The 26401-nt window shown below is 44.1% G+C and overlaps 1 protein-coding gene across 3 annotated transcripts in view; it reads left to right on the top strand.

Moving 5' to 3' along the window:
* Window positions 1-26401, top strand: part of LOC131696793 (rho-related BTB domain-containing protein 2-like) — a 70312-nt gene that overhangs the window by 37112 nt on the left and 6799 nt on the right. For all 3 annotated transcript variants that reach the window (XM_058986122.1, XM_058986118.1, XM_058986114.1), the window contains exons 3-9: window positions 1008-1111; window positions 11287-11472; window positions 11945-12990; window positions 13925-14043; window positions 23153-23303; window positions 24560-24639; window positions 25269-25374. In XM_058986122.1, coding sequence (XP_058842105.1) covers window positions 1008-1111; window positions 11287-11472; window positions 11945-12990; window positions 13925-14043; window positions 23153-23303; window positions 24560-24639; window positions 25269-25374 — 1792 coding nt within the window. The remainder of the gene's footprint in view (window positions 1-1007; window positions 1112-11286; window positions 11473-11944; window positions 12991-13924; window positions 14044-23152; window positions 23304-24559; window positions 24640-25268; window positions 25375-26401) is intronic.

Genomic DNA, 26401 nt, shown 5'->3' with positions numbered 1-26401 from the left:
TAACCTTTGTGAAAGAACTATCCAGTATCAGTTTTGTGCTTTTTATTTGATTTCAAACTGGGTCATTGTAGATTTTTCAGTAATTTGTGTCTTTATGTACTACAGTATGTGCTTAAAATGTTATGGGCAAAAACAGGACAATATGACATTTTATTTTTTACCTTTTCCCTCGCCCTTAAAGCCAGCATAGTTTGAGGGGGCGCTGTCCTATTGGATCAGCCAGTCAACCAATCAGTTCCAATCAATGAAATGTAACCAGACGAGGCAATCTGAGAACGTCTTCTCTGGAGCAGGGAGAGGGGAGGCTAGTTTTATTCTCATTATTCAAGACCAATGCAGAAGTGCACAGGCTGAGAACAGCTTCTCTGGAGCAGGGAGAGGGGAGGCTAGTTTTATTCTCATTATTCAGGACCAGTGCAGAAGTGCACAGGCTGAGAATGGCTTCTCTGGAGCAGGGAGAGGGGAGGCTAGTTTTATTCTCATTATTCAGGACCAGTGCAGAAGTGCACAGGCTGAGAATGGCTTCTCTGGAGCAGGGAGAGGGGAGGCTAGTTTTATTCTCATTATTCAGGACCAGTGCAGAAGTGCACAGGCTGAGAATGGCTTCTCTGGAGCAGGGAGAGGGGAGGCTAGTTTTATTCTCATTATTCAAGACCAATGCATAAGTACACAGGCTGAGAACAGCTTCTCTGGAGCAGGGAGAGGGGAGGCTAGTTTTATTCTCATTATTCAAGACCAATGCAGAAGTACACAGGCTGAGAACAGCTTCTCTGGAGCAGGGAGAGGGGAGGCTAGTTTTATTCTCATTATTCAGGACCAGTGCAGAAGTGCACAGGTGCCATTCAGTGATAATCCTGCTCTGTAGGACCATCACCCTCCCTTGATTATTAGTTGATAATCTGCTCTAGGCAGATTCATACTAGAGCTGTAGAAGTGAAAGGCTGGTGCATTAAGTGTGTGACTGTGCCTGTGTGGTTAACCCCAGCGTGTCTCTGTGTGCCGTGCAGGTGCTGGAGCGCTCTCGTGATGTGGTGGACGAGGTTAGCGTGTCTCTGCGACTCTGGGACACCTTTGGGGATCATCACAAGGACCGCCGCTTCGCGTACGGCAGGTATGCACTCGCTCTTAACCCTTTAGAGTCTGTCACAAAACTTTACAGACACTTTTTCCAGGAGGCGATGGGCTATATGTTCAAAGTGATTCCTCCATTCTTTAATTAACTCCTCTTTTTTGAAAGGAGAACAATTCATCTTAATGCTACAAAGTGAGAAACAAACACCCTGAGAGTGCTTAACAGAACTTGAAATCTGTAACTTAGGTGTTTGGTTGTAGTTTTGTAAAATTAACAGGGTGTTTTACCTCTTTCAAAAAATAAGAGTTCATTTAAAGACTGGAGTAAATGCTTTGAAAATATTAGCCAGATACCACATGAAAAATGATTTCTGTCAGACATGGAATTGAAGTAATTCTGTATTTTGTAAGTGATGGTTTAATAAAGTTACTGTTTTTGTTGTTTTTTTTTAAATAATGTGCCTGCAACAGGACAGACAGGCAAGCAGGAATCGCAGAAACAGAAGAACAAGGCCATGCTGTTATTGATAATTAACTAAACAATAGTCACATTTTAAAGACATAAACGCTCTGGAGCAGCACTTTGTAAAGCCAGAGGCAGCGATGCGTTCACCATGAGTTTGTAAAGCCAGAGGCAGCGATGCGTTCACCATGAGTTTGTAAAGCCAGAGGCAGCGATGCGTTCACCATGAGTTTGTAAAGCCAGAGGCAGCGATGCGTTCACCATGAGTTTGTAAAGCCAGAGGCAGCGATGCGTTCACCATGAGTTTGTAAAGCCAGAGGCAGCGATGCGTTCACCATGAGTTTGTAAAGCCAGAGGCAGCGATGCGTTCACCATGAGTTTGTAAAGCCAGAGGCAGCGATGCGTTCACCATGAGTTTGTAAAGCCAGAGGCAGCGATGCGTTCACCATGAGTTTGTAAAGCCAGAGGCAGCGATGCGTTCACCATGAGTTTGTAAAGCCAGAGGCAGCGATGCGTTCACCATGAGTTTGTAAAGCCAGAGGCAGCGATGCGTTCACCATGAGTTTGTAAAGCCAGAGGCAGCGATGCGTTCACCATGAGTTTGTAAAGCCAGAGGCAGCGATGCGTTCACCATGAGTTTGTAAAGCCAGAGGCAGCGATGCGTTCACCATGAGTTTGTAAAGCCAGAGGCAGCGATGCGTTCACCATGAGTTTGTAAAGCCAGAGGCAGCGATGCGTTCACCATGAGTTTGTAAAGCCAGAGGCAGCGATGCGTTCACCATGAGTTTGTAAAGCCAGAGGCAGCGATGCGTTCACCATGAGTTTGTAAAGCCAGAGGCAGCGATGCGTTCACCATGAGTTTGTAAAGCCAGAGGCAGCGATGCGTTCACCATGAGTTTGTAAAGCCAGAGGCAGCGATGCGTTCACCATGAGTTTGTAAAGCCAGAGGCAGCGATGCGTTCACCATGAGTTTGTAAAGCCAGAGGCAGCGATGCGTTCACCATGAGTTTGTAAAGCCAGAGGCAGCGATGCGTTCACCATGAGTTTGTAAAGCCAGAGGCAGCGATGCGTTCACCATGAGTTTGTAAAGCCAGAGGCAGCGATGCGTTCACCATGAGTTTGTAAAGCCAGAGGCAGCGATGCGTTCACCATGAGTTTGTAAAGCCAGAGGCAGCGATGCGTTCACCATGAGTTTGTAAAGCCAGAGGCAGCGATGCGTTCACCATGAGTTTGTAAAGCCAGAGGCAGCGATGCGTTCACCATGAGTTTGTAAAGCCAGAGGCAGCGATGCGTTCACCATGAGTTTGTAAAGCCAGAGGCAGCGATGCGTTCACCATGAGTTTGTAAAGCCAGAGGCAGCGATGCGTTCACCATGAGTTCTCTCCCCAAACTCCGTTGCAAACTGAAACTAATCCAGGTGCTTTTATACAGTACATGTGGTCAGGTTAAATTAGCAATCCATTTGTTACCCTGTCTCAACCAAAAACATAGAATTATTAGTGTGAAGGGTCATCATCCTTCCACAGTGACCTAAAGCTTAGTTTGTTTTGATAAATTAAAGCTGGAAGAAATTGTGATAATGCATTTATGGAGGGGGCTAGAACTAAATTTGAATGTATTTGAATTGCAAACCTAGCCTTTCCTCAGCATACAATCTAATCAGCCGTAATTATTAAACCACCCCATAGAAATATGCAAAGAAACCAACTTTGACTATCCTTCTCATTGTCTTCATTGTCAAAGAATTGCAGTCAAAAATGTTTGTCAAGTTTCTTTTAGTGTTCACACAATTTAATAATGTCAAAACACCAGAGGTCCACACACACACACACACATATATATATATGTGTAAGGAAATGACTTACTTACTTGATTTAAAAACGAATGTTAGAACTGAATTGCTATGAATTACTTCCAAATAAATAATTATTTCCTGAGCGTGCAAATGCTTTTTTTTTTCATGAAGTGAAATCTGTTCCAGGGGTGAAATTCTGCCAGGTCTTATTTTAATCCTGGTACTGGGTACCGGGACTTCATCTGCTTTTCATCCAACGCGCTTGCATTCCGTTCAGTCACACTAGTGTAGCGTTTCTCCAATGTGCTTTCATTCAGCACAGTTCATGCTGCTTGCATTCTGTTTACTCATACAGCATCTCTTAGCTGCTATTGGCCACCATTAAAGTCAGTGTAATCACTGCGTGTTGATTGGCTGAGCTTTCATTCTGATTAGATTTCATTTTGGCATGCTTCACAAATCTCTGCCCATTTTGCTTTGTGTCAGTGCTCCTTGGTTGATCAATAAGAGAAGACTTTAGCAGTGAGACGTGAAAACAGCGCCATGGAGTAATTATTATTTTCTTAAGTTCAGAGAAACTATCTGAATATTCGAACGACCATTGCTGCACATGAATTTGAAGGCAAAAATCCACGTCAGTGTCCGCCATAAATTTTAGAAATAATGATCACAACGTGCTTTGTCTTGCACCGATTTATAAAATGGAAAGTGACGTGTGGGACAGCAGGGATTAACATAAAAAACAGGATCAACAAAGTCAAGTGCTGCTTCAGATTTGGCGAGCGAGTCAGAATCGGGATACAGATGCAGGTGTGCTTTTACACTTTCCAAACACGGGCCCAACCTGCAAGGTGAATGTTAAGTACAGTGATCAAAGTTTTGTTTTGTTGTGATCCTAGCATTTTCTGTTATGAGGGCTGTACATTTACAATGCCCCCTTTTTCTACAGTTTATTTCAGTTAAATTTTGCACTTGCGTGTAAAGGCATACGTAAACCACAGTAATGATATTACTTTATGAACATGTGTCATTTGTCACTTTGTTATTGTGTAGGAACCACAGTGCCAGGGATTAAAAAAACAAACAAAAAAACCCTAGAAACCTGATGTCTGCTTTTATACGGTTTCTGCCTGAAATATACTCCTCTTTATCTGCAATAGAGCATGGTATAATTCATCTACACAGAAACACAACAGAGAAGCACACAGAATATATTGTAGGATTACAATATATTATAATCCAAGGTTATCAGTGTAGCATGGCCAGGTCCTGTTGCAGGTGAGCACCCAGTGTCTGGAACATACAGGGAGGATTTCAGAGAATACATGGAGATTGAAATGGCCAAGTCATTTTTTAATAGTAGTGCCTTGTACATTAAAAAATAAAGGGGTATTTCAGCCCGTATTGCACATTGTTTGTCTTAGACCTTTTTGTATCATTTGTTCATAGCACAGTTGTTTTCTTTATACACATTTTGTATAACATCCCCCCTTTTTAGGATATCTTGAAACAAAACTCCCTCTCTACAGCAGTTACTGCATAGTGTAATATTTCTTAATACTTATCATTTAAGGTTTAACTTAAGTGTTATATTGCAGTACATGACTGAGTGATACATGCAGAGGGTACAAAGCTTTCAGGATTTTCAGCTTCTTTGTTTATGATGAATTGGTTATATTTTATCAGTTTTTTTTAATGCTTATTTTGTATTCATAAATGTATTGTGTACTGCGCACATGAATACATGCACTTTTTTGTTGAGAATTTCCTCCCTGATCTATTCATTCTACAGCATAAAGAATTGCTTTATATATTTGTACAGAGTTTGTGGATGGGAGGCTGTTATGTGTTATCTCCTTATCCTGCAGTCTTACTGAGTTACACAAACTGGGAGCAGCTGGTTTAGAACATGCACCAGTGCTCTGTGAGAGTCTCTGGAAAGCTGCTAGATATTTAGCAGCATCCTAAATCTCCAGCTGGTCCTTCTAAAGTTACTGATACCTAGTTTTGTGAAACGGATAGAAGGATGTTAATGAGTTCGGCCCTGCTAGATGCTTCAAAGCGCTTTGTTGAGTCAGCTGGGCGTGTGCAGCAGACAGTCTCAGCGGCTCAGCGGTTTTAGAACACGCAGAGTGTTCCTAGCGACTAAGCTTCCTGCCACAAGCCGTCCGTCAACTAATACCGCTTTACCCAGTCACCTCGCAGAGCTGTAATGAGGCGGCTGTGAACAAGAGCTCTTTAAAATCCCTTAATCCCCCTTAAAATGAACAAGATAATCTGATCTTCTCATTGAAGAGGATCATGAGTAAACCATGCCCGAGGGATAAAGAGGGGGGGGGTGGGACGGAGGGAGGGAGGGAGCAGAGAGATTGTATAGGGAGGGAGGGACATGGGGAGAGGGGGAGAGATTGTAGAGGGAGGGAGGGAAGGACATGGGGAAGGGGGGAGGGATGGAACAGAGAGAGTGTCTGGGGGAGGGAGGGAGAGGGGGAGAGAGATGGAACAGAGAGAGTGTCTAGGGAGGGAGAGACATGGGGAGGGACATGGAACAGAGAATGTCTGGGGGGAGGGAGGTAGAGGGGGAGAGAGATGGAACAGAGAGAGTGTCTAGGGAGAGAGGGACATTGGGAGAGGGGGAGAGATGGTACAGAGAGTGTGTCTGGGGGGGAGGGAGGGAGAGGGAGAGAGATGGAACAGAAAATGTCTGGGGAGGGAGGGAGAGGGGGAGAGAGATGGAACAGAGAGAGTGTCTAGGGAGGGAGGGACATGGGGAGAGGGGGAGAGATGAACAGAGAGTGTGTCTGGGGAGAGGGAGGGACATGGGGAGGGGGGGAGAGAGATGGAACAGAGAGTGGAAGTGTATAAGAATGAAAAGGAAAGGCAAAGGGAGGGTGGGTGTGTTTTGTCCTATGGAGAGTGCCAATAGCATAATTACACTGCAGGCTGATTGCAATGATCCAGGATTTAAACCACAATGCAGCCATTGAGATGTTCGGTCCAGCAAAGGAGAATACTCTTCCTTACAGTGCAGCCGTACCATCGGCATACTGGGGCTTTTTTAAAGTGAACTAGTCTAAGTTCTTCCCAGTTGATCTCCAGTGACGAAGCTGTTGCTCTGTGGTGACAGGTAAAGCTACAGTGGTACGAGCCATTGGTGGAATCGTGGATCGGTGCCACATCTTCATATTTCCACATAGCAAAAGCATACACGGGTAACCCACTGGATTTCCATAACAGTACTGGACAGTGTGCTACTATATCAGGACCATTGTGCAGTATTTCCATTGCTCGTAATGCTGTGGTCTGTGACTGGGTGCACTAGGGCTCCTTCATCGTATTTCACTGCGATTAGCATGGGATCTGAATGAGACTTTTGTTTTGAAAATGTCCTATTCCTGCCTCTGTGTAACAACCACCTGGATGATGTGTGCGCTCTACAGCCTTCCACTCACCTCACCAGCTCTCACCTGGATGATGTGTGCGCTCTACAGCCTTCCACACACCTCACCAGATCACACCTGGATGATGTGTGTGCGCTACAGCCTTCCACTCACCTCACCAGATCACACCTGGATGATGTGTGCGCTCTACAGCCTTCCACACACCTCACCAGATCACACGTGGATGATGTGTGTGCGCTCTACAGCCTTCCACTCACCTCACCAGATCACACCTGGATGATGTGTGCACTCTACAGCCTTCCACACACCTCACCAGATCTCACCTGGATGATGTGTGTGCTCTACAGCCTTCCACACACCTCACCAGATCACACGTGGATGATGTGTGCGCTCTACAGCCTTCCACTCACCTCACCAGATCTCACCTGGATGATGTGTGCACTCTACAGCCTTCCACTCACCTCACCAGATCTCACCTGGATGATGTGTGCGCTACAGCCTTCCACACACCTCACCAGATCACACCTGGATGATGTGTGCGCTCTACAGCCTTCCACACACCTCACCAGATCTCACCTGGATGATGTGTGCACTCTACAGCCTTCCACACACCTCACCAGATCACACCTGGATGATGTGTGCACTCTACAGCCTTCCACACACCTCACCAGATCACACCTGGATGATGTGTGTGCTCTACAGACTTCCACACACCTCACCAGATCACACGTGGATGATGTGTGCGCTCTACAGCCTTCCACACACCTCACCAGATCACACCTGGATGATGTGTGCGCTCTACAGACTTCCACACACCTCACCAGATCACACCTGGATGATGTGTGCGCTCTACAGCCTTCCACTCACCTCACCAGATCTAACCTGGATGATGTGTGCGCTCTACAGCCTTCCACACACCTCACCAGATCACACCTGGATGATGTGTGCGCTCTACAGACTTTCACACACCTCACCAGATCACAGCAGGAGAGGCAGCTGTGGCACACACACACTACTGTAGCTGGGGAAGCTGCATGGGCCTGTCTGCTGATAACTGTTTCTAAATCTGAATTAATGTACAGTTATGGCCAAAAGTTGTGCATCACCTAGAATTTTAGGATTGAGATATAATAAAAAAAAGTATTTTATTCAACATCATGTAATCAAAAAAACTACAAAATGATATCACAATAGCGGTAAGCCAAATTAGTTCATTCTATAGGGTGATGCAAAACTGATTTTTTTTTTTTTTTTTACAAAATTAATTGAATTTACAAATAGTTCAAATATCCCAAATGACTTAGTGAAAATGACTTTTATTAAGATAAATCATTTAAATACTACTTATTTCCTGAAATACAAATTATTTTATTATGTTATAGTAACTACAGTATATTCATTATTGAAAGTCTTTATATATACAGAATATGTTTGTGTGTGTGTGTGTGTGTGTGTGTGTGTGTGTGTGTGTGTGTGTGTGGGTGGGTGGGTGGGTGGGTGTGTAGTTGATTAAAACAAACTCGGAAGTCACACACAACACATCCTGTTTAAATACTGCAGATAAAACGATGACCTTTGTGTTAAGTGTGTTTGCACGTGTGTTATAAATGATTAACAGTAGATATTAAATATTTAAACCGGGAAGGTATTCAGAGTTTCAGCAGCCTGTCTACTGTATTTCACATTCCCCGTGACTTCATCCACTCCTATTTAGGCCTGTCATTCCATGGCTTTATAATGAAGTATGCAGCGGTATTGTATCTAACCACGCTACCAGAGCGTTGCTCCAAACATGCAAACAGCTGCAGAGCTATATACAAAAGTCACCTGACCAGTAGACAGATATTCAGGGTTAAAAGTATGCGGTGCAGACTAGCGCACCACCTAATTGTGCTATAACAGTAAACATGTTGGAATGTTTGTCAGATTAGATTGAGTAGCATCTAAAATAGCTTCAGCATATACTCTGCTGCAGCAAGTGTTCAGATTCACTAGGTTTCCTAGCTTGCACAGACTTGTTGTTTTTCTTGTGTTGCTTTTCTAGTAGTTGTGGGTGCTGGGGTCCAGCAGGGCTCCTAGTGGCCAGTTTGAGTTGAGTCGAAGGGATCTTTCTTGTATAACTCATGATTAGTGACAGGCAGTGAGCAGTCTAAAGATAGCCAGCCGGAGTGTTCTGTGCTTTATTACTATTATTTATTTCTTAGCAGACGCCCTTATCCAGTGCAACTTACAATTACAATTGTTACAAGATATCACATTATATTTATATACAGTTACCCATTTATACAGTTGGGTTTTTACTGGAGCAATCTAAGTACCTTGCTCAAGGGTACAGCAGCAGTATCCCCCACCTGGGATTGAACCCACAACCCTCCAGTCCGGAGCCCTAACCACTACTCCACACTGCACTACACACGATAAACTCTCAAGAAAAGGAAACAGCTGTTGGTTTGCTGGAACAGTTGTTTTTCTTTTTTTTATTTAAATTCTATTCATAGCCTCTTTCAGTCATGTGTCTGCCTTCCTGCTGGTTGTCTCAGTGGAGGATGTTAACACAGCCACTGTATCTCGTTCTAATCCTGCTGGTGTTTAGGTGATGTTATTAAGGGTCAACCCCTATAAAAGTTGTCCACAGTAAAAGCATGGCAAAATGTAATAAAGCACAGAGAGGTGTGGTAAAATTATTATTTATTATTATTATTATTTATTTCTTAGCAGACGCCCTTATCCAGGGCGACTTACAATCGTAAGCAAATACATTTCAAGTGTTACAATACAAGTAATACAATAAGAGCAAGAAATAGAATAACTTTTGTTCAAGCAAAGTTAAAAGCATAGTAAAATGTAATAAAGCACAGAGAGGTGTGGTAAAAGCATGGTAAAATGTAATAAAGCACAGAGAGGTGTGGTAAAAGCATGGTAAAATGTAATAAAGCACAGAGAGGTGTGGTAAAAGCATGGTAAAATGTAATAAAGCACAGAGAGGTGTGGTAAAAGCATGGTAAAATGTAATAAAGCACAGAGAGGTGTGGTAAAATGTAATAAAGCACAGAGAGGTATGGTAAAAGCATGGTAAAATGTAATAAAGCACAGAGAGGTATGGTAAAAGCATGGTAAAATGTAATAAAGCACAGAGAGGTGTGGTAAAAGCATGGTAAAATGTAATAAAGCACAGAGAGGTGTGGTAAAAGCATGGTAAAATGTAGTAAAGCACAGAGAGGTGTGGTAAAAGCATGGTAAAATGTAATAAAGCACAGAGAGGTATGGTAAAAGCATGGTAAAATGTAATAAAGCACAGAGAGGTGTGGTAAAAGCATGGTAAAATGTAATAAAGCACAGAGAGGTGTGGTAAAAGCATGGTAAAATGTAGTAAAGCACAGAGAGGTGTGGTAAAAGCATGGTAAAATGTAATAAAGCACAGAGAGGTATGGTAAAAGCATGGTAAAATGTAATAAAGCACAGAGAGGTGTGGTAAAAGCATGGTAAAATGTAATAAAGCACAGAGAGGTATGGTAAAAGCATGGTAAAATGTAATAAAGCACAGAGAGGTATGGTAAAAGCATGGTAAAATGTAATAAAGCACAGAGAGGTGTGGTAAAAGCATGGTAAAATGTAATAAAGCACAGAGAGGTATGGTAAAAGCATGGTACAATGTAATAAAACACAGAGAGGTATGGTAAAAGCATGGTAAAATGTAATAAAGCACAGAGAGGTGTGGTAAAAGCATGGTAAAATGTAATAAAGCACAGAGAGGTATGGTAAAAGCATGGTAAAATGTAATAAAGCACAGAGAGGTATGGTAAAAGCATGGCAAAAAGAAGATTGCAAACTGTGATAAACAGTGGTAACCATGGGAAAACCACAGGGAAACCTGAAGAATGCTGTTTTTCGCTAATAAGGGAAAACCTTGATGATAAAGTCCAAGACGTACAAAGTTAAATATCTATTTCAGTTTGCCAATAAAGCAGAGAATAATTAAAGGACGATCATCTTTGGCTGCAAACAGAAGAAGCCATTGTTTGATTGCGCTGCTGCTTTCTTGTCAGCAGAAAAACTAAATAATTGACACTTTCCTATAGTTAGGAGATGCCTCCTGTGAAATCACCTTCAGACCAGCCTTCAAATGATAAATATCACAGTCATTAGACCTGTGCTGCCAGCTAATAGCTACTGAAACGAACTACTGCAGGTGAGGCATCCTGCTTTACCATTGAAGACCATAGGATCTCATGAGAGACTATATATAATCTTGGATATCCGGCCATTAATAAATGCATTTATTAATTAATATTTATAGAATAGTAGATAGTAGTAAAATGGTCGCATTACCGCAGTAGTTATACAATTACCGCACCCTGTTGTCTGTTATGCTTACTTATATATTTATTTATCTGTATTCATTCTGTCTCAGAAAAATGATCCTGGTTGCACAGATATTCCTCCAGCTATCCCTCTCTCTGTCTCTCATCTCTCTCTGTCTGTCACTCTCTCACTCTCTCTGTCTGTCTCTCTCTCTCATCTCTCTCTCTCTCTCTCTCTCTCTCTGTCCGTGGCAGGTCTGACGTGGTGGTCCTGTGCTTCTCCCTCGCCAACCCCAACTCTCTGCGCCACGTGAGGTCCATGTGGTTCCCTGAGATCAAGCACTTCTGTCCTCGCACTCCCATCATCCTGGTGGGCTGCCAGCTGGACCTGCGCTATGCCGACCTCGACGCAGTCAACCGTGCCCGCCGGCCACTCGCCAAGTGAGGAGTGCCTTCACACTGCCCTTCTCCCAGCTGACTCAGCTCAGCTACCCTACCAGTCCTTCCGCTCTAACTACTGGACCACACTGCTTCCTTCCCAGTCCCTCAGCTCTAATCACTAGGCCACGCTACCTCCCTTGTCCTTTAGCTCTAACCACTATACCACACTGCCTCCAAGACCTGCTAAGAGGACTAGGGGGCAAAAAATGCTTCTTAGCCTCCATTCTGGGTTGTTTTCTCCTCAAGCAATGGGGCAATCAGAACAAAAACAGAACATTATATATATATATATAATCTCGCATATCATTCTGTTAACCTTACTAATGCCCTTATCCACAATGATAGATCATTAATGTTCAAGAAAATGTATTAATTCACTTGGTGTTCATGGTGTTTGTAGTCTTATGCTTGCCCACAGAACAAGCCACGTATATTAAACTTATAAAATGCTGCTGTGTTTGGTTCCATTCAGGCCCATCAAGCCGACAGACATCCTGCCCCCAGAGAAGGGTCACGAGGTGGCGAAGGAGCTGGGGGTGCCCTACTATGAGACCAGCGTGGTGGCGCAGTTTGGGGTGAAGGATGTCTTTGACAACGCCATCCGCGCCGCCCTCATCTCCCGCCGCCACCTGCAGTTCTGGAAGTCCCACCTGAAGAAGGTGCAGCGCCCCCTGCTGCAAGCCCCCTTCCTTCCGCCGCGGCCCCCTCCTCCTATTATTGTCATCCCCGAGCCGCCCCCCTGCGACGGGGAGGGGCCTGCCACCCTCTTCTCGGTGCCCCTCTGCGCTGACGTCCTCTTCCTCCTGCAGGGCGGCACCACACGCGTCTTCGCTCACAAGGCCTACCTGGCCACTTCCTGCTCAAAATTCTATGACCTCTTCATCATGGAGCTTGACTGGAGGGGAAGGGAGGAGGAGTGGGAGGAGGAGGAAGAGGAGGAGGAAGAAGAAGAAGAAGAAAAGGAGGTGCTAGAGGAGGAGCGCAGGGGAGGGAAGGAGCCGGCCAGCCGCACTAAGAGCCTGAACATCGACAAGGACCCTCTAGAGGGAGGAGGCAGTCACCACTTTGTCAGGAGGCATCTCTCACACCAGGGCTCCCTGACGACTTCCAAGAGTGACAACCTCCTCCCGGAGAGGGCCCAGGAGCCGGGTGGGGTGGGAGTCGGCAGGACTCTCTCTGGCTGGGGCCGGGGCTTCCTCAGGATGTACTTGGAGCGGGTGGAAGACCCGGTGACCCGGCGAGAGAGGCTGATGACGGTGGTTTCCATAGACTGCCTAATCCAGCCCCGGCCGTTCCAGGCCGTGCTGAATTACCTGTACACCGGCAGCCTGGACGAGGGCCGGGGGGACCTCATGCAGGTGGCCTCCATCGCTGAGCTGCTGGAGGTGTTTGACCTGCGCATGATGGTGGCCAACATCCTCAACAAGGAGAGCTTCATGAACCAGGAGATCACCAAGGCCTTCCATGTGCGCCGTGCCAACCGCATCAAGGAGTGCCTGGTCAAGGGCACCTTTGCAGGTCTGTCTGAGTGTCTAATCTGTCTATCAGCCTACATTACCTGTCTGTCTATATCAGTGTTCATCCGTCACCCTTAAGTACTGTCCAGAATATGGTTTCAACCAGCTAATTAGCATTGTTTTTAATGCTAATTCATATCTAGTGTGCAAACAGTAATACCACAATTACAGAAAGAGTCTATTAATGATTTGCACAGTAGCATCTCTTAATGCCACCACTGTGTAAACCTGCTATATTAAAGGCCTCTCCACCCCTGTATTTTTTATTGTATTCCGTCATACCTGTACAATAAAATAAAAAAACAAAACAAAGAACATTAAGATCGTTGTATAGTTTAAATGGGGGCAGTGGTAGTGTGATCAGTGCTAATAAGAGGTAAGGAGATAAAGTCTTGGTTATCAGTCCTTTAAAGCAGCTTACTGCATGATCAAAGAGATCATAGTGTAGGGCTAAGCAGGACAGTTCCTTCCTTGGCCACTTATGATGTTTTACAATAAAGGTCATTTTCAGACGGAGCTGCTGAGTAGAGCGGATTGGTTTTACAGTGAGAAGATTTAACTGAAAGAAGTCTGAAGGGAACTAAACAAACCACCCTGGGAGAATAGACCAGGCTCAGCGAACTGGACACAAAGAGCGGAGGGGGTTGGAAGAGCACTTGAGTGGTTTATTTGTTAATATAATTGCTAGCTAGTTCTGTTTTTACAGACACAAAACAAATGTAGTTTTATTGTATATAGGGCTCTTCATGTCAAGGGATCTCATAGCTAATTAAGAAGCTCCAGCAATGTGAAGGTATGATTGTAACAAATATCTGTATCTGTCTGCCGGTCTGTCTGTCTGTCTGTCTGACTCTGTCTGTCTGTCTGTCTGTCTGTCTGTTTGTAGTGTCCACACTCGATGACACATGTGGAGACGGTTTTCCCTGTTGTTTTAGATGTTGTCTTCCAATTGGATGACGGACAGTTGCCTGCCCACAAGCCCTTACTGATCTCCAGCTGTGATTGGATGGCGGCTATGTTCCGGGGTTCCTTTTTGGAAAGCTACATTGAGGAGGTGGGTCTCGTTCATGCAGGGCTTTGGTGCTTCACTGTACCCGTTAGGGTTGGTATCCTCTTTATATTATCAATAATTTTGTTAAATCATATTATCAGTGATAGTCTAAAGCCAAAAAGGATAAGCACCACTGAAGACAACCAGTTTGTCCATAAAGAGATGCTGGCAGAGGGGGGAAGGCTGTTAAGTGCCGTGCAGTTAAAGTTAAACAGTTAGGAATAGATATATTGCAGACGCCTGTATGGTAGGTACATCACACTTTACAGTTTTACACCTACCTAGAGAACCGCTTCTCCAATGGGTGAGACTTGGTTATGGCATTCTCCTGCAAGTTATTGAGAGAATCAGAATCGCATGGTTTATGGACACGCCCTGTCCACCTGTCTGTATGTCACATGTATATACATGCCCATAATGCATGCATCAAGTATGTTGTTACTACACCTGCTATTGCAATCTACAGTAGGTGTAACTTCACAAATGCTGCTTCCTTTATAAACCGTACCATATATAGTTGCCAGCTGCAGTGTTCCAAAGGCTCATGTTCTAGCTGTGCAAAGGTAGAGTTATTCTGAGGGGAAGAACCCGGCGCTCTCAGTTTATGCTGAGGCCTTGGCTCTGGGGAAAGGATATCTCTGTATAGTGTTACATGTTCAATCCCTGTTGGTGAGCTCACTCAAGAAATAGGACGCCCGTGGATATAATAACAAACCTGGTGCGCTTGCAGTACCGTAGTTTTTCATACTGCTGAGCTGTGTAGAAACAGCCCCTGAAAGACCAACTCCCTGACAGTGCAACACACAGTCGCTCTTCAATAAGAGATTTGTTTATAGCTGGTGATTTTGAAATTGAGGAACGGTCCAAGCAGGCCGGCAGAGGTTCGACTCTTTCAGTGCGAATGCCAGGCAATGTTCAATTCAGTACGTTACAGAGACTGTTTTTAAGCACCCACCCATTCTCCAGACAGATAACTGGATTGCTTTCACTGCACTGCAGTATTGTGGTATGAAAAATCTCTGGAAATTGAACCTGTTTTCTTTTTTCTTGTATAACATATTCTGGTAGCTTATTTGATGTGTCTCCTTCAAATGGTAGTAAGTATTTAAAGGCATGCTAATCATCTGCCTGTGAGATGTGTATTCTTGCTGACAGAGAAGTTACCCTATAATATACAGTCACCTCCAAAATTATTGGCACCCTTGATAAAGATGAGCAAAAAAGACTGTATAAAATAAATAATACCAGTACTGAGCTATATTGTAATTTTCCAACATGTGGAATATATTTGACTTTATTAATGATTCAATGGAATCAACCAAAATTACACATTTCTCAAATCATAAATTTATTTCCAAAAAAAATGAAGTGTCACAATTATTGGCACCCTTGTTTTCAGTACTCTGTACACCCTCCCCTTGCAAGGATAACGGCACGGAGTCTTTTTCTATAATGTTTAATGAGATTGGAGAACACATTGGGAGGGATCAAGTCCAGAGACTGAGATGGCCATTGCAAAATGTTGATTTTGTGGTCAATTAACCATTTCTTTGTGGATTTTGGTGTGTGCTTGGGGTCATTGTCTTGCTGGAAGATCCACTTGCGGCCAAGTTTCAGCCTCCTGGCAGAGGCAACCAGGTTTTTGGCTAAAATGTCCTGGTACTGGGTAGAGTTCATGATGTCGTTGACCTTAACAAGGGCCCCAGGACCAGTGGAAGCAAAACAGCCCCATAACATCAAAGATCCACCACCATATTTTACAGTAGGTATGAGGTTCTTTTCTGCACACGCATCCTTCTTTCGACGCCAAACCCACCGCTGGTGTGCGTGGCCAAAAAGCTCTATTTTCGTCTCATCTGACCATAGCACCCAGTTCCAATCGAAGTGCCAATGCCGTTTAGCAAACTCCAGGCGCTTACGTTTGTTGGTTGCTCTCAATAAAGGCTTTTTTCTGGCAACCCTTCCAAATAGCCTATTGGCATGAAGGTGGCATCTAATTGTAGATTTGGAGACTTGGTGACCCCAAGATGCAACCAAGTTCTGTAATTCTCCAACTGTGGCCCTTGGATTTCCCTTTGCCTCCCGAACCATCTGCCTCACTGTGCGTGGGGGCAAGATACACTTGTGTCCTCTACCAGGCAAGTTTACCACTGTTCCAGTGGTTTTGAACTTCTTAATTATTGCCCTAATAGTGTTAAGTGGTATTTAGTTTTTTAGCTATTGCTTTGTACCCATTGCCTGATTTATGAAGGTCAACAACCATTTGTCTCTTTTCATTTGTGAGTTCTTTGCCTTTCCCCATGGTGATGGATGACAAATGGATTTCATATGCGTGTTACCTCATTATTATACCCAAGTGAAACAGGAAGCCATGGAAGGCCACAATACAGTTCCTTAAGACTGAGATTAACTTAAATAAGTAGAATGTTAATGCAGATTTAATTTTGTTTGATTTTATTTAGAAGAATCTTTAGGGGTGCAAATAATTCTGACACCTGTCATTTTGAGAAAAAAATGTATTACTTGTTAATAAAAAACTTTTTCTCTGAGCAATTGTATTACAATAAAAGAATATGGTTTTTCCATATATTTGAGTATAAAATATAGCTCATTACCTGTGTTGTTTATTTTATACAGCCTTTTTTTGCTCATCTTTATCAAGGGTGCCAATAATTTTGGAGGTGACTGTGTATGAGTCAGAATATACTACCTCACAAAAATCAGTTTCAAGTTAGTTTTGAGCCGTAATGCATGAATGATGCAGCCACGACTACGTTACGTCTCAGAACCAACCCGAGATATTTTTGTCTGGTAATATGTTCTGACCCACAATATTATTTTATAAATTGTGTTTCTTAAACCTTCAATAGTGATTAGAACATAAGTATTGATTGATTGATTTTCACCTGTTTTACAAATCTCATAGAGAATCAATAAATGCAACATGTTGTATTGTTTATTTCCGTTGTTTCTATTATTTGGTAGTAATGAAATTAATAAACTGATTAAATGATGCATATTTTCTTAAGTTGTTTGTACGGCTGGTTGCCTTTCTCTTTTATTCTTCAGATGTTTCTGTTTGGCTGAGTGTGACTGAGTGCTGGGTGCAGATTACCTAAATATCAGACTTGGGAGATGGTGATTGCAGTTTGCGATTTATAAAAACAAATCCTATCTTCTTACGAAGACCCTAACTAAACTGTTGACAGACGTTTCCCTAACTAAATGTCAGGACTCTGAGTGTGTTGGAAGACTGATGGTGTATTTCAGAAAGGTTTATTTGTAGGTTTTATTGCTGTTGTGGACTATTTGGCTGTCACTATAGTTGCTGTTCTGTCTCGATGGCAGCACGCTGTGTTTATTCATTTTTAGAAAGGGAAACAGTGATGCAATTTGATATTAGTTTTTAATGCGACAGTGTAGGTGCTGTGAAACTCAGGAAAGAACAAAAATGCAGCACTCTGATTGGCTGAAACACTTAACAGCATGGTGATGCAGAGTCGTTATGGGCATGAGAAGGGATGTTGGTGTGGTTGTGTGTACCATGTGAAAGATGTTTGCGGGCGTGCCTGTACATGGATACGCTCACAGATAGAGAGACAGATCAACAGATAGATTTTTGTACCAGCAGTTCTTTTTTAAAACTAGGTGAATTAATTAGGTGAAACCTTCGCATTGCAATTATTACATTAGCAGTAACGCTGCGTAATGCTGTGATCCTGCAGTAGTTTGGGGTCTGTTTAAAGAAGCACGTCCCTTGCTGTGTAAATGTAACTCTTACTGTAGAGGGTTCCATCCCCCGCAAGGGTTAATATCTATGTGAAGAGGAGGCACCTGTCTTTGTATCTTGAGAATCGCTCATTTAATTGTAATGATGGAATTTGGTGTCGCTCTTGATTGGGTTAGAATATAGGCCATGGTGACCTGCTTTTGCTAGAGCTCTGTTTGGTTTGGATAAAAAAAAAAAAAAAAACCACTCACCACATACACCACTTGTGGTATATGAAACTGTAAATATTAGTACTGCACGCACATGAACTATCAGTCCTGCACGCACATGAACTATCAGTCCTGCACGCACATGAACTATCAGTCCTGCACGCACATGAACTATCAGTCCTGCACGCACATGAGCTATCAGTCCTGCACGCACATGAGCTATCAGTCCTGCACGCACATGAGCTATCAGTCCTGCACGCACATGAGCTATCAGTCCTGCACGCACATGAGCTATCAGTCCTGCACGCACATGAGCTATCAGTCCTGCACGCACATGAGCTATCAGTCCTGCACGCACATGAACTATCAGTCCTGCACGCACATGAACTATCAGTACTGCACACACATGAACTATCATCCCCCCCACCTCCAGTCAGAGAGACGCTGGCTACTGCAGTGTCAGGCTGGCTGCCTCAATATGGAGCAAAGGGTAAAGGAAAGGTCACCCAGCGCCGTAGCATCAGATAGCAAACAGAACTGACAGCGAGGCCCCCGCAGTGAAACTCCATCTCGGCCCCACTGCCTGCTCCAGCTGCTATTTAAAGGGATAGCATCCTGATCCGAGTGCTCCCTGGAACAAACACACACAGGGGCTGTACATAAGAACACAAGAACATGCAGTAAGAAAGTGTGTAGACCATTCAGAATGGGTCTTAAAGGATCCTAGTGACTCTGCATCAATAACAGGGCTAGGTAACCCATTCCATGCCCTCGCTGCTCCCTGTGCGGTGAAGAAGCGTCTCCTGCCGTCTGTCCTAAGTCTGCATCCACTTAAATTCCAACTGTGTGTCCTCTGATGTACTGCTTTAAACAGCTGCAGATCCTAGTAACAGCACCTATAAACCTTCTCTGACATGGAACCCTGGGTGTTGTATTTAGTGTTGTTAGTAAGGAGGTCAGTAAATCACTAGCATGATTAAAATAGATTCCACACTCTCAGGTGAATACTGATCCAGTTCTCTCCTCTTCCCGACACACGCGCACGCACACACACACACACACACACACACACACACACACACAGCGAGTGCCTGGCCTTGTAGCCTATCAGATACCGGAGAATTCTGCACATTCCTGCACCCATGTGTGTGTCTGTGCCAGACAAGCAGGGCACTCAGCTGAAATGTTCTAGTCTCATCTGACCTAAATGGCCGACAGATAGATAGATGTTGCTATAACTGCAGTATATACCTCTGCATAGTATCACCTAGGGCTGCAGTATTCAGTCCTGCCTTCAGACTGCAGATTCTACTCCCATCAAGGACTTCTATCATTCAAACATTAATTCAGAGATACATGAAGCAGAAAAACAGAAAAATGTTTTGGCTATGGCAGTGTTATTTTTTTTATTTTATTTTTTTTAAAAGACGAGGTTCGTGGCAGCACAGGTGACTATCGTGACATTTAGACTGGCCTCTGTTTTCACTGGCCTGAGAGATAGGGAACCAGTAGGTCAGAAATGTATGAAGGGGCATGGCCCTTGATAGTCTCTTAGGTTAAAAACGTAACTTTCAAATCGCTGGCCTGACCTTGTTTTCGACGGCCTGACCTTTTGAACGATAATTAGGGGCCATGTCGAACTTGACATTCAGCTAATTGGCCCAAACCGCTGAGGCAGAGCGTGGACACCCCAGAGCCTGTCAAGGTCCCCTGCCGACGCCCCCGCAGTGGGTAAACAACCCCTGCAGACGAGTGATCTTTATTGAGGCTGCTACCCTTCTATTATCATTCAATAGAAGTGTGAATTAAAAATACTTATAAACGTTCGCTGTCATATTGCTGTTAAAGTTTAAGACACAACCTAAATAAAATATTAAATAAACAAGCAAACACTGTGTGACAGGGTAGCTGTCTGCCTTGTGGGGGCGTGCATTCGCTGTTTAGTGACAAGCAGGAGATCGAGACGGAGGGTGAAGTTGAACAGGTGAACGATTTTATTTACATAGACCAGGAGTGTCCAATCCATAGCTTGCGAGCCACATGTCACTCGCGAAGCAGTTTGATGTCGCTTGCAGGAGCCTACTGGAGACACAGGCTAAAATGTGTTTGGCCCTGACAATTTATTCACTGATTTTAAAATGCACATCACCTACACATCGGCTTGGACACCCCCCCCCCCCCCCAAAAAAAAGAAAAAAACTCTTCACCTCGCCATGTTCCTGCTATGGGAGCACATCCTGCTCATGCACAGACGGTGTCTATGGAAGGCCATCTTAGTACGCTTTCCAAATATTTAGTACACGTATTGATTTGGACCAATACATAAAATACCACGTGCTCTGAATCACCTTCGGGATAGCATCTTTCTAATTTCAGACATGAAATATGCTTAAAAAAAATCAAGAAAAAGGAAAATTTCTAATCATGGTGACGAGAGGCAGTGCGGTCCAGTGGTTAAAGTCCCGGGCTTGTAACCAGAAGGTCACTGGTTTAAATCCCACCTCTGTCACTGTGTATTTCGTTCTCTGTGTCCGGGTAGCGTGGACGATCTTCAGCCCGTCGGCTTATGGCTTTGCAGCCGTCATGAGGTGAATACATGGGTCCTTGTTATACCTGATGCCCTCACTGGAACACACCTACCTGCTGATTAGATTCCACACCTGGTAATCACACACAGCAGGCAGGCTCTCCCAGGAGCGTCAGCTACTTCATAATTTATTTAGAATAAATGTACACACATTTTACAAAACACTGTTTACAATGTTTACACACAAAACCCACTCTTCATGTGCAGGGCTCCTGTCCTGCCACACACACTGGTATCAACATGGGGAGAACATCACACAGCAGCAAAACAAAACCACTGGAAATAAACGGCCATCAGTCCTCTGAGTCCTCTGACAGAAGGGATATCAAACCCTGTGCCACTTTCAGTAATGCTGGGTGGCACAGCATGTGTTACTGTAGCTATTAATGGAAACACACTTACTACTGCTGTTCAGAAAAGAAGCCATAGTGTACTTACTCTCTCTCTATGTACAGACCAACAGGAGAGACCTAGACCCTTAAGGACAATGTAATGGGCAGTGTTGTGTGATATACTGCTCTTACGGATTATGTCGCCTGCCGGTGAGATGAGATGAGGTTAGTCGCTGTAAAATCACAAAGCATGGGAAGCAACAGATTTCACCCATGGACAGTTTGGGGAGTAGAGACAATTTCACCCACGTACTGAAAGAACCAAGGAAGTGCAACACTGTCTGAAAGCATGACTTGCAAACAGAGATGTTTTTAACCTGCTGTGGTTCCAGATAGCCTGTTTTCTTTTTCTTTTCAAATCTGCACGTGTGAGACCTACATATTGAATGGAAGTGCACGACAGGTAAGATTTGTGAAATGATTTAGTTAGCTGCCATTACTCTAAATAAGCAGTCTCTCTTTAATCTAACACGCTGTGGTAGCTGAGTGGGCAGTGTGTTGCCTTGCTGTTTATATATCAGTTCTACAATGGGAGAGAAGGAGGCCGGAGGAACAGAGGCTGTGTTGTGTTCAGGGAAGCCGGTGGGAGAGAGACAGAGAGAGAGGAGGCAGAGGAATAACTGTGACAGCACTTTCCATTCCCTCCTTAATGAACCTTTGAATCCTTCCGCCAACATGTTTGGCTCAAACAAGAAGTATGCTGTTTGCACTGCTGTTGTACTAAGTAGTATTTTTTTATAACTATTAATAGCTCGGTGGTAAATTTTTGGTAGGAAGCGGGGCTGGAAAGGAGGGCAGTTGGTAAATAAAACAAATCCATCTTAAGGGCGAGGTTTAAAAACTGTCCCAGTCTCAGAGTCTCTGATAAGCTGCAGCAGTGTAATCCAGAGAGTAGGAGCACAGCTGTTAAAAGCCCCCCTGGTCCTCAGCTCCAGGGCTGAGAGATGCGATGAGGTTAAAAGCTCTATATCCATGAATGCAGAGGAGCCCGGCTCATTTGCACTGTGATTAAGATGCTTGCGTGCACTGTGTGGGGTCGCAGGTTCACACCCAGCCTCCGCCCTGTTACAGGTGCATCACGTTCAGCTCAGGACTCCTAACTGGGCAGCAGTGTGGAGTAGTGGTTAGGGCTCTGGGCTCTTGACCGGAGGGTTGTGGTTTCAATCCCCAGTGGGGGACACTGCTGTTGTACCCTTGAGCAAGGTACTTTACCTAGATTGCTCCAGTAAAAACCCAACTGTATAAATGGGTAATTGTATGTAAAAATAATGTGATATCTGTATAATAATGTAGAATGTGATATCTTGTAACAATTGTAAGTCGCCCTGGATAAGGGCGTCTGCTAAGAAATAAATAATAATAATAATAATAATAACTGTCTCCATGCTCAGTTATGTAGCTGGAATGACCAGCGGACATAGGTGCTTAAGTACAGAACCATTGCATTGTCAATAAAGTGGCGCTGCATTGCCATGGTTGGGGTGGATGCTGTCCGAAGGTATCAGGGTGCTTTGATGTTTATTTTCCAGCAGCCCTGACATTTAAGCAGCACCAGCTCTTTCATCTGAAGAGGCTACAAGGGCTTGGCTCTTTGAAACCTGATCTTTTCAGTGCGCTGTTGCATCGCTGAGTGTCGGGACGCCCACTGTAGGGGGTACCTTAAGACAGATCAAAGCTTTAAAAAACGCTAAGATAAATCAGGGCTCGTCTCCGATCTGAATCAATAAGATGTTGTGGCCCGACTCTTTGAAAGTGCAGCGCGGCGGTGCAGCAATATCATGTTGTTGGCCAGCACTATACAGTACCTGCGCTGCAACCCTAACACTACCACACAAGAACTGAAGCTAAGCGACATGCCATTTTACAGTTGAGTTTGTTGGTTGCTCACATTTTCTGTATTATTGCTGCAGGTTTACCATGGTATTTTTGCAGTTTCCTATGGTTATACTTTACTGAAAATGACCAGGTCAAGGACGTTCTCCCTGGTTTGCCATGTTTATTTATATGCTTTGCCATATCTCTTTATTCTTTAACATGCTTACCTTTGCTTTACCATGCTTTCATTGTGCTTTATTATTATTTTTTGAATTTCCCTCCCTCTCCCTGACCTGAGATCCACTCCTGGAGGGGCAGTGCTTGGAGAGGTGTGATAACAGATGGAAGGGGTTTGTAATGTTTCCTCTCTCTTCCCCAGGTCTCCATTCCCAACACAAACTGTGCCTGCATGCGCGCCGTGCTGGAGTACCTCTACACTGGCCTGCTGACCCCCACCCCGGACCTGGACCCCATGGAGCTGGTCATGCTGGCCAACCGGCTGTGCCTGCCGCGCCTCGTCGCACTCACAGGTCAGAGCGGGGCCAGCGTGTGCGTGTGCGGTGGGGAGGGGGTCCTGACATTGAGCTGACTGCAGGGGATCATACACAAGACATTTTAGAATAACTTTCCCTATCAGGTCTTATTGTTTGCATGAATTGTGCACTGTTGTTTCTTCATCTTCATCTTCTTCATCATTTTCTTCTGTAGATGAGAAAAAAAAATATTTAGCACCCTCAACCAGAGGGAGCTAACAAGGACGGATATTGAACTAAATATAACGAAAAACAAATTAAAAAAGGGACTATGAATGAAATGTTCCGGTGTGAAAGTAGCAGTTGTCCTAATTTAAATACCTGTGTGAAGGAATGCACCAGCTGACACTGATTAGGCTGTCCAGCTGTCCCCTGACCAAGCTTCTTTCAGACAGAACAATAATACATTCTGAACAGCTGCAGTATTCCATAGACAGGGAGAATTTAGCAAGAGAGTGACATCCATACATGTGGGAAGAGGTGTGAGCATCTGCAATCCTTGATGCATCGTGGACTCGGGGGGACCGTCTAAGACAGTGCTTCAAACAACTTACCACCTCAAACACAGACACTGTTTCCTGATTCTTTTGAGCAAGCTGTCCTCTCTGATTTTGGCTGTCTCTCATCACTTTTCATCCTTGAAAGTTTGTTGTTTTGTTGGTACACCTCTCATGGCTTACATTCACCGTATCTGATGATTATTGTACAGTAGGTTGTACTGTGTTAAGAATCCCAGGGTGTTTTTGCACACGATTGACAATCTTTAGTTCTTCCTCGTTACCTGTATGCTGTTCGCAGTGAGCTGTGCCTCAGAGTCTGTCTGCAGCTCTCTGCCACGGCTACTGAGGAGCGAGACAGAGAGCGTCTCTCCCAAGTGAACTGACATCCTGTATTAGCATGTTGCCATGGCAACCGCTTGCCCTAACAAAAGAGAATAAAGTCTGTTTGTATCTCAAGGGCTCTCTGTTACTCTGTCTCAAGTTGAAGTGCTCATCCAATTGGTATTGGGTTTGCCATTGATATTTCTTGGTTCTTGACGGTGTCAGGATCTATGTGTCACACAGGTGTAGCTCTGGCCTTTGATTCGCTGGACTAACACGATATATCTTTGAAATTGCTTGCCTGAAATTGATGAAAGTTGGTTAAGAAGTTCCTTGCCATGCTGTAAATGCAGACGAGGTTATTGCAGGGGATCAGGGTATTGACAGCTGATGCTGAGCTATGCTGAGCCGTCCCCTGTGTTCCCCCCACAGAACAGCACGCGGTGGACGAGCTGCAGAGAGCTGGAGAGGACGCAGACCAGAAGGTGCTGCTCTATCTGGAGATGGCTCAGGTAAGCTCCCTTATAAAAGTTTCCCACAGTAGTTTTGCAGTATTTTTGCACTTTTCCCCAATGCTTTTCCCATGGTTATACTGTGCATTTACCACTGGTTTCCCTAGGAGGTGGGGTGTTAAGATGAATCTCTTAGTAACTTTTTTTTTTCTCCTACCAGCTTTATTAATAGTATTACTGCCCCCCTTTTATGGTGCTGAGAATCTTGCCTTACCTTGGTCGTTTTACATTAATTCAGGACCTATTTAAAATACAAATTAAAACTTTTACATGACCTGCTGCATCCTGGTACCTGTGCTGTTGGTCACATGGTCTGATTGCTGCTTTACAATTGGATTGAAGTTGAACTATAGCACAGGAAGTGACTGGGTACCAATAAGCAGCTTTTGATCTATAGCCTTGTCTTTGAAATACCTGCATGTTCCAAATTGTAGTGTAACGTACAAGCAAATAACTGCTAGATCTTCAGCAGAAGTAAGTAAGTGGGGTTTAAAGCCATGGTTAGCGCTAGTTCAGCGAGTGTCTACAGGGGACCCGGGCAGACTGTGGAAAGTAGCCGCAGTGTGTTCTCAGCAGGGCTACCCTGTATGAAAACCATTCCTGGAGTCTCCCCTCTTATTTCTTTTCAGTTTCATAACGCAAAACAGCTGGCCACGTGGTGCCTGCATCACATCTGCACAAACTACAACAGCATCTGCCGCAGGTTCCGCAAGGAGATGAAAGCCATGTCTCCAGGTGAGAGCCCCACTCCCCGCATCTCCGGACTGTGCCCTGGTGTGAAGAAACAGGAAAATAAATAACGGGATGTAAAAGCAATACTGGTAGAAAAACAGCGAGAAGAAAAACTCCAGGAAGGAGCAGCTCACTGATTGATTGTTCTCTCCTGTTTCTTGGTAGTTTTCATTCCTGCCTTTGTTCTTGAACTAGTTTCCAACCGCAGCCCTGCGTGACGGACGCTAGTTTAAAAGTGCAATTGGGAAACCCCATCAGAACCACTAGCAGGTTTGGAACACGTATCTCAGAGTGGTCCAGTTGCCAAACAGGCTCTGAGGCTTTGATTGAGTTTTACAGTAAAATCCATTAGGATGGCGAGCCTGTGTCTTCCCTGACATTAGGGTGTTAATTCAATTTGATTCAATAGACGGAAGTGCTTTTGGAAACATTAGGGGTAATGTATTCGTGTCGGCTGCTAGATTGTTTTCCCATGACAGTGCTCTCTCTGTCCCTCCCCATTCTGCACAGTAAAAACACCAGGCTGCCTCTCAGCAGCTCGAGTCACTGTGGTTTTATCAGATAAAAAATGCCTCGCAATTAAAAGAATATTACAGTGATTGGAAATCCTGTACAAAAAATAATTTACAGAGGTTAATGTGAAGGTTAAGCAAAGTGCTTTTCTGTTAAAACAATCCACTGTTTTTTGCATTTAATAAAGAGAGGTTGAGTCCTGTTCTAGCTGTGGCATTCCTCTCTGAAGATGTGCACCTGCTTCTAAAGAGTGTGACGGTGAAGGAGCAGAGCTGACACACTGCTCAGTTGGGTCTTTTGTTCTCCTGTGCCACTAGCCTACGTTTTTGCTTCCTTTCTTGAATTCTTTATTGTGTGGTTTTGAATTAGCTGCTGCATCATCTCATTTTTCACCCCATGGTGTTTTTTGTGTGTGTTCACACATTCTTTCTTCTATACAATGCCTTGCAATACAGGTCAGGAATACTGCAAAGTCCTGCAGTCAGCTGACTATAGCAAGCATGCTTGTGTGTAGGAC

The sequence above is a fragment of the Acipenser ruthenus genome, chromosome 2, assembly GCF_902713425.1.
Source record: "Acipenser ruthenus chromosome 2, fAciRut3.2 maternal haplotype, whole genome shotgun sequence".
Lineage (NCBI taxonomy): Eukaryota > Metazoa > Chordata > Actinopteri > Acipenseriformes > Acipenseridae > Acipenser > Acipenser ruthenus.
This window is presented reverse-complemented; position numbering and strand designations above follow the sequence as displayed.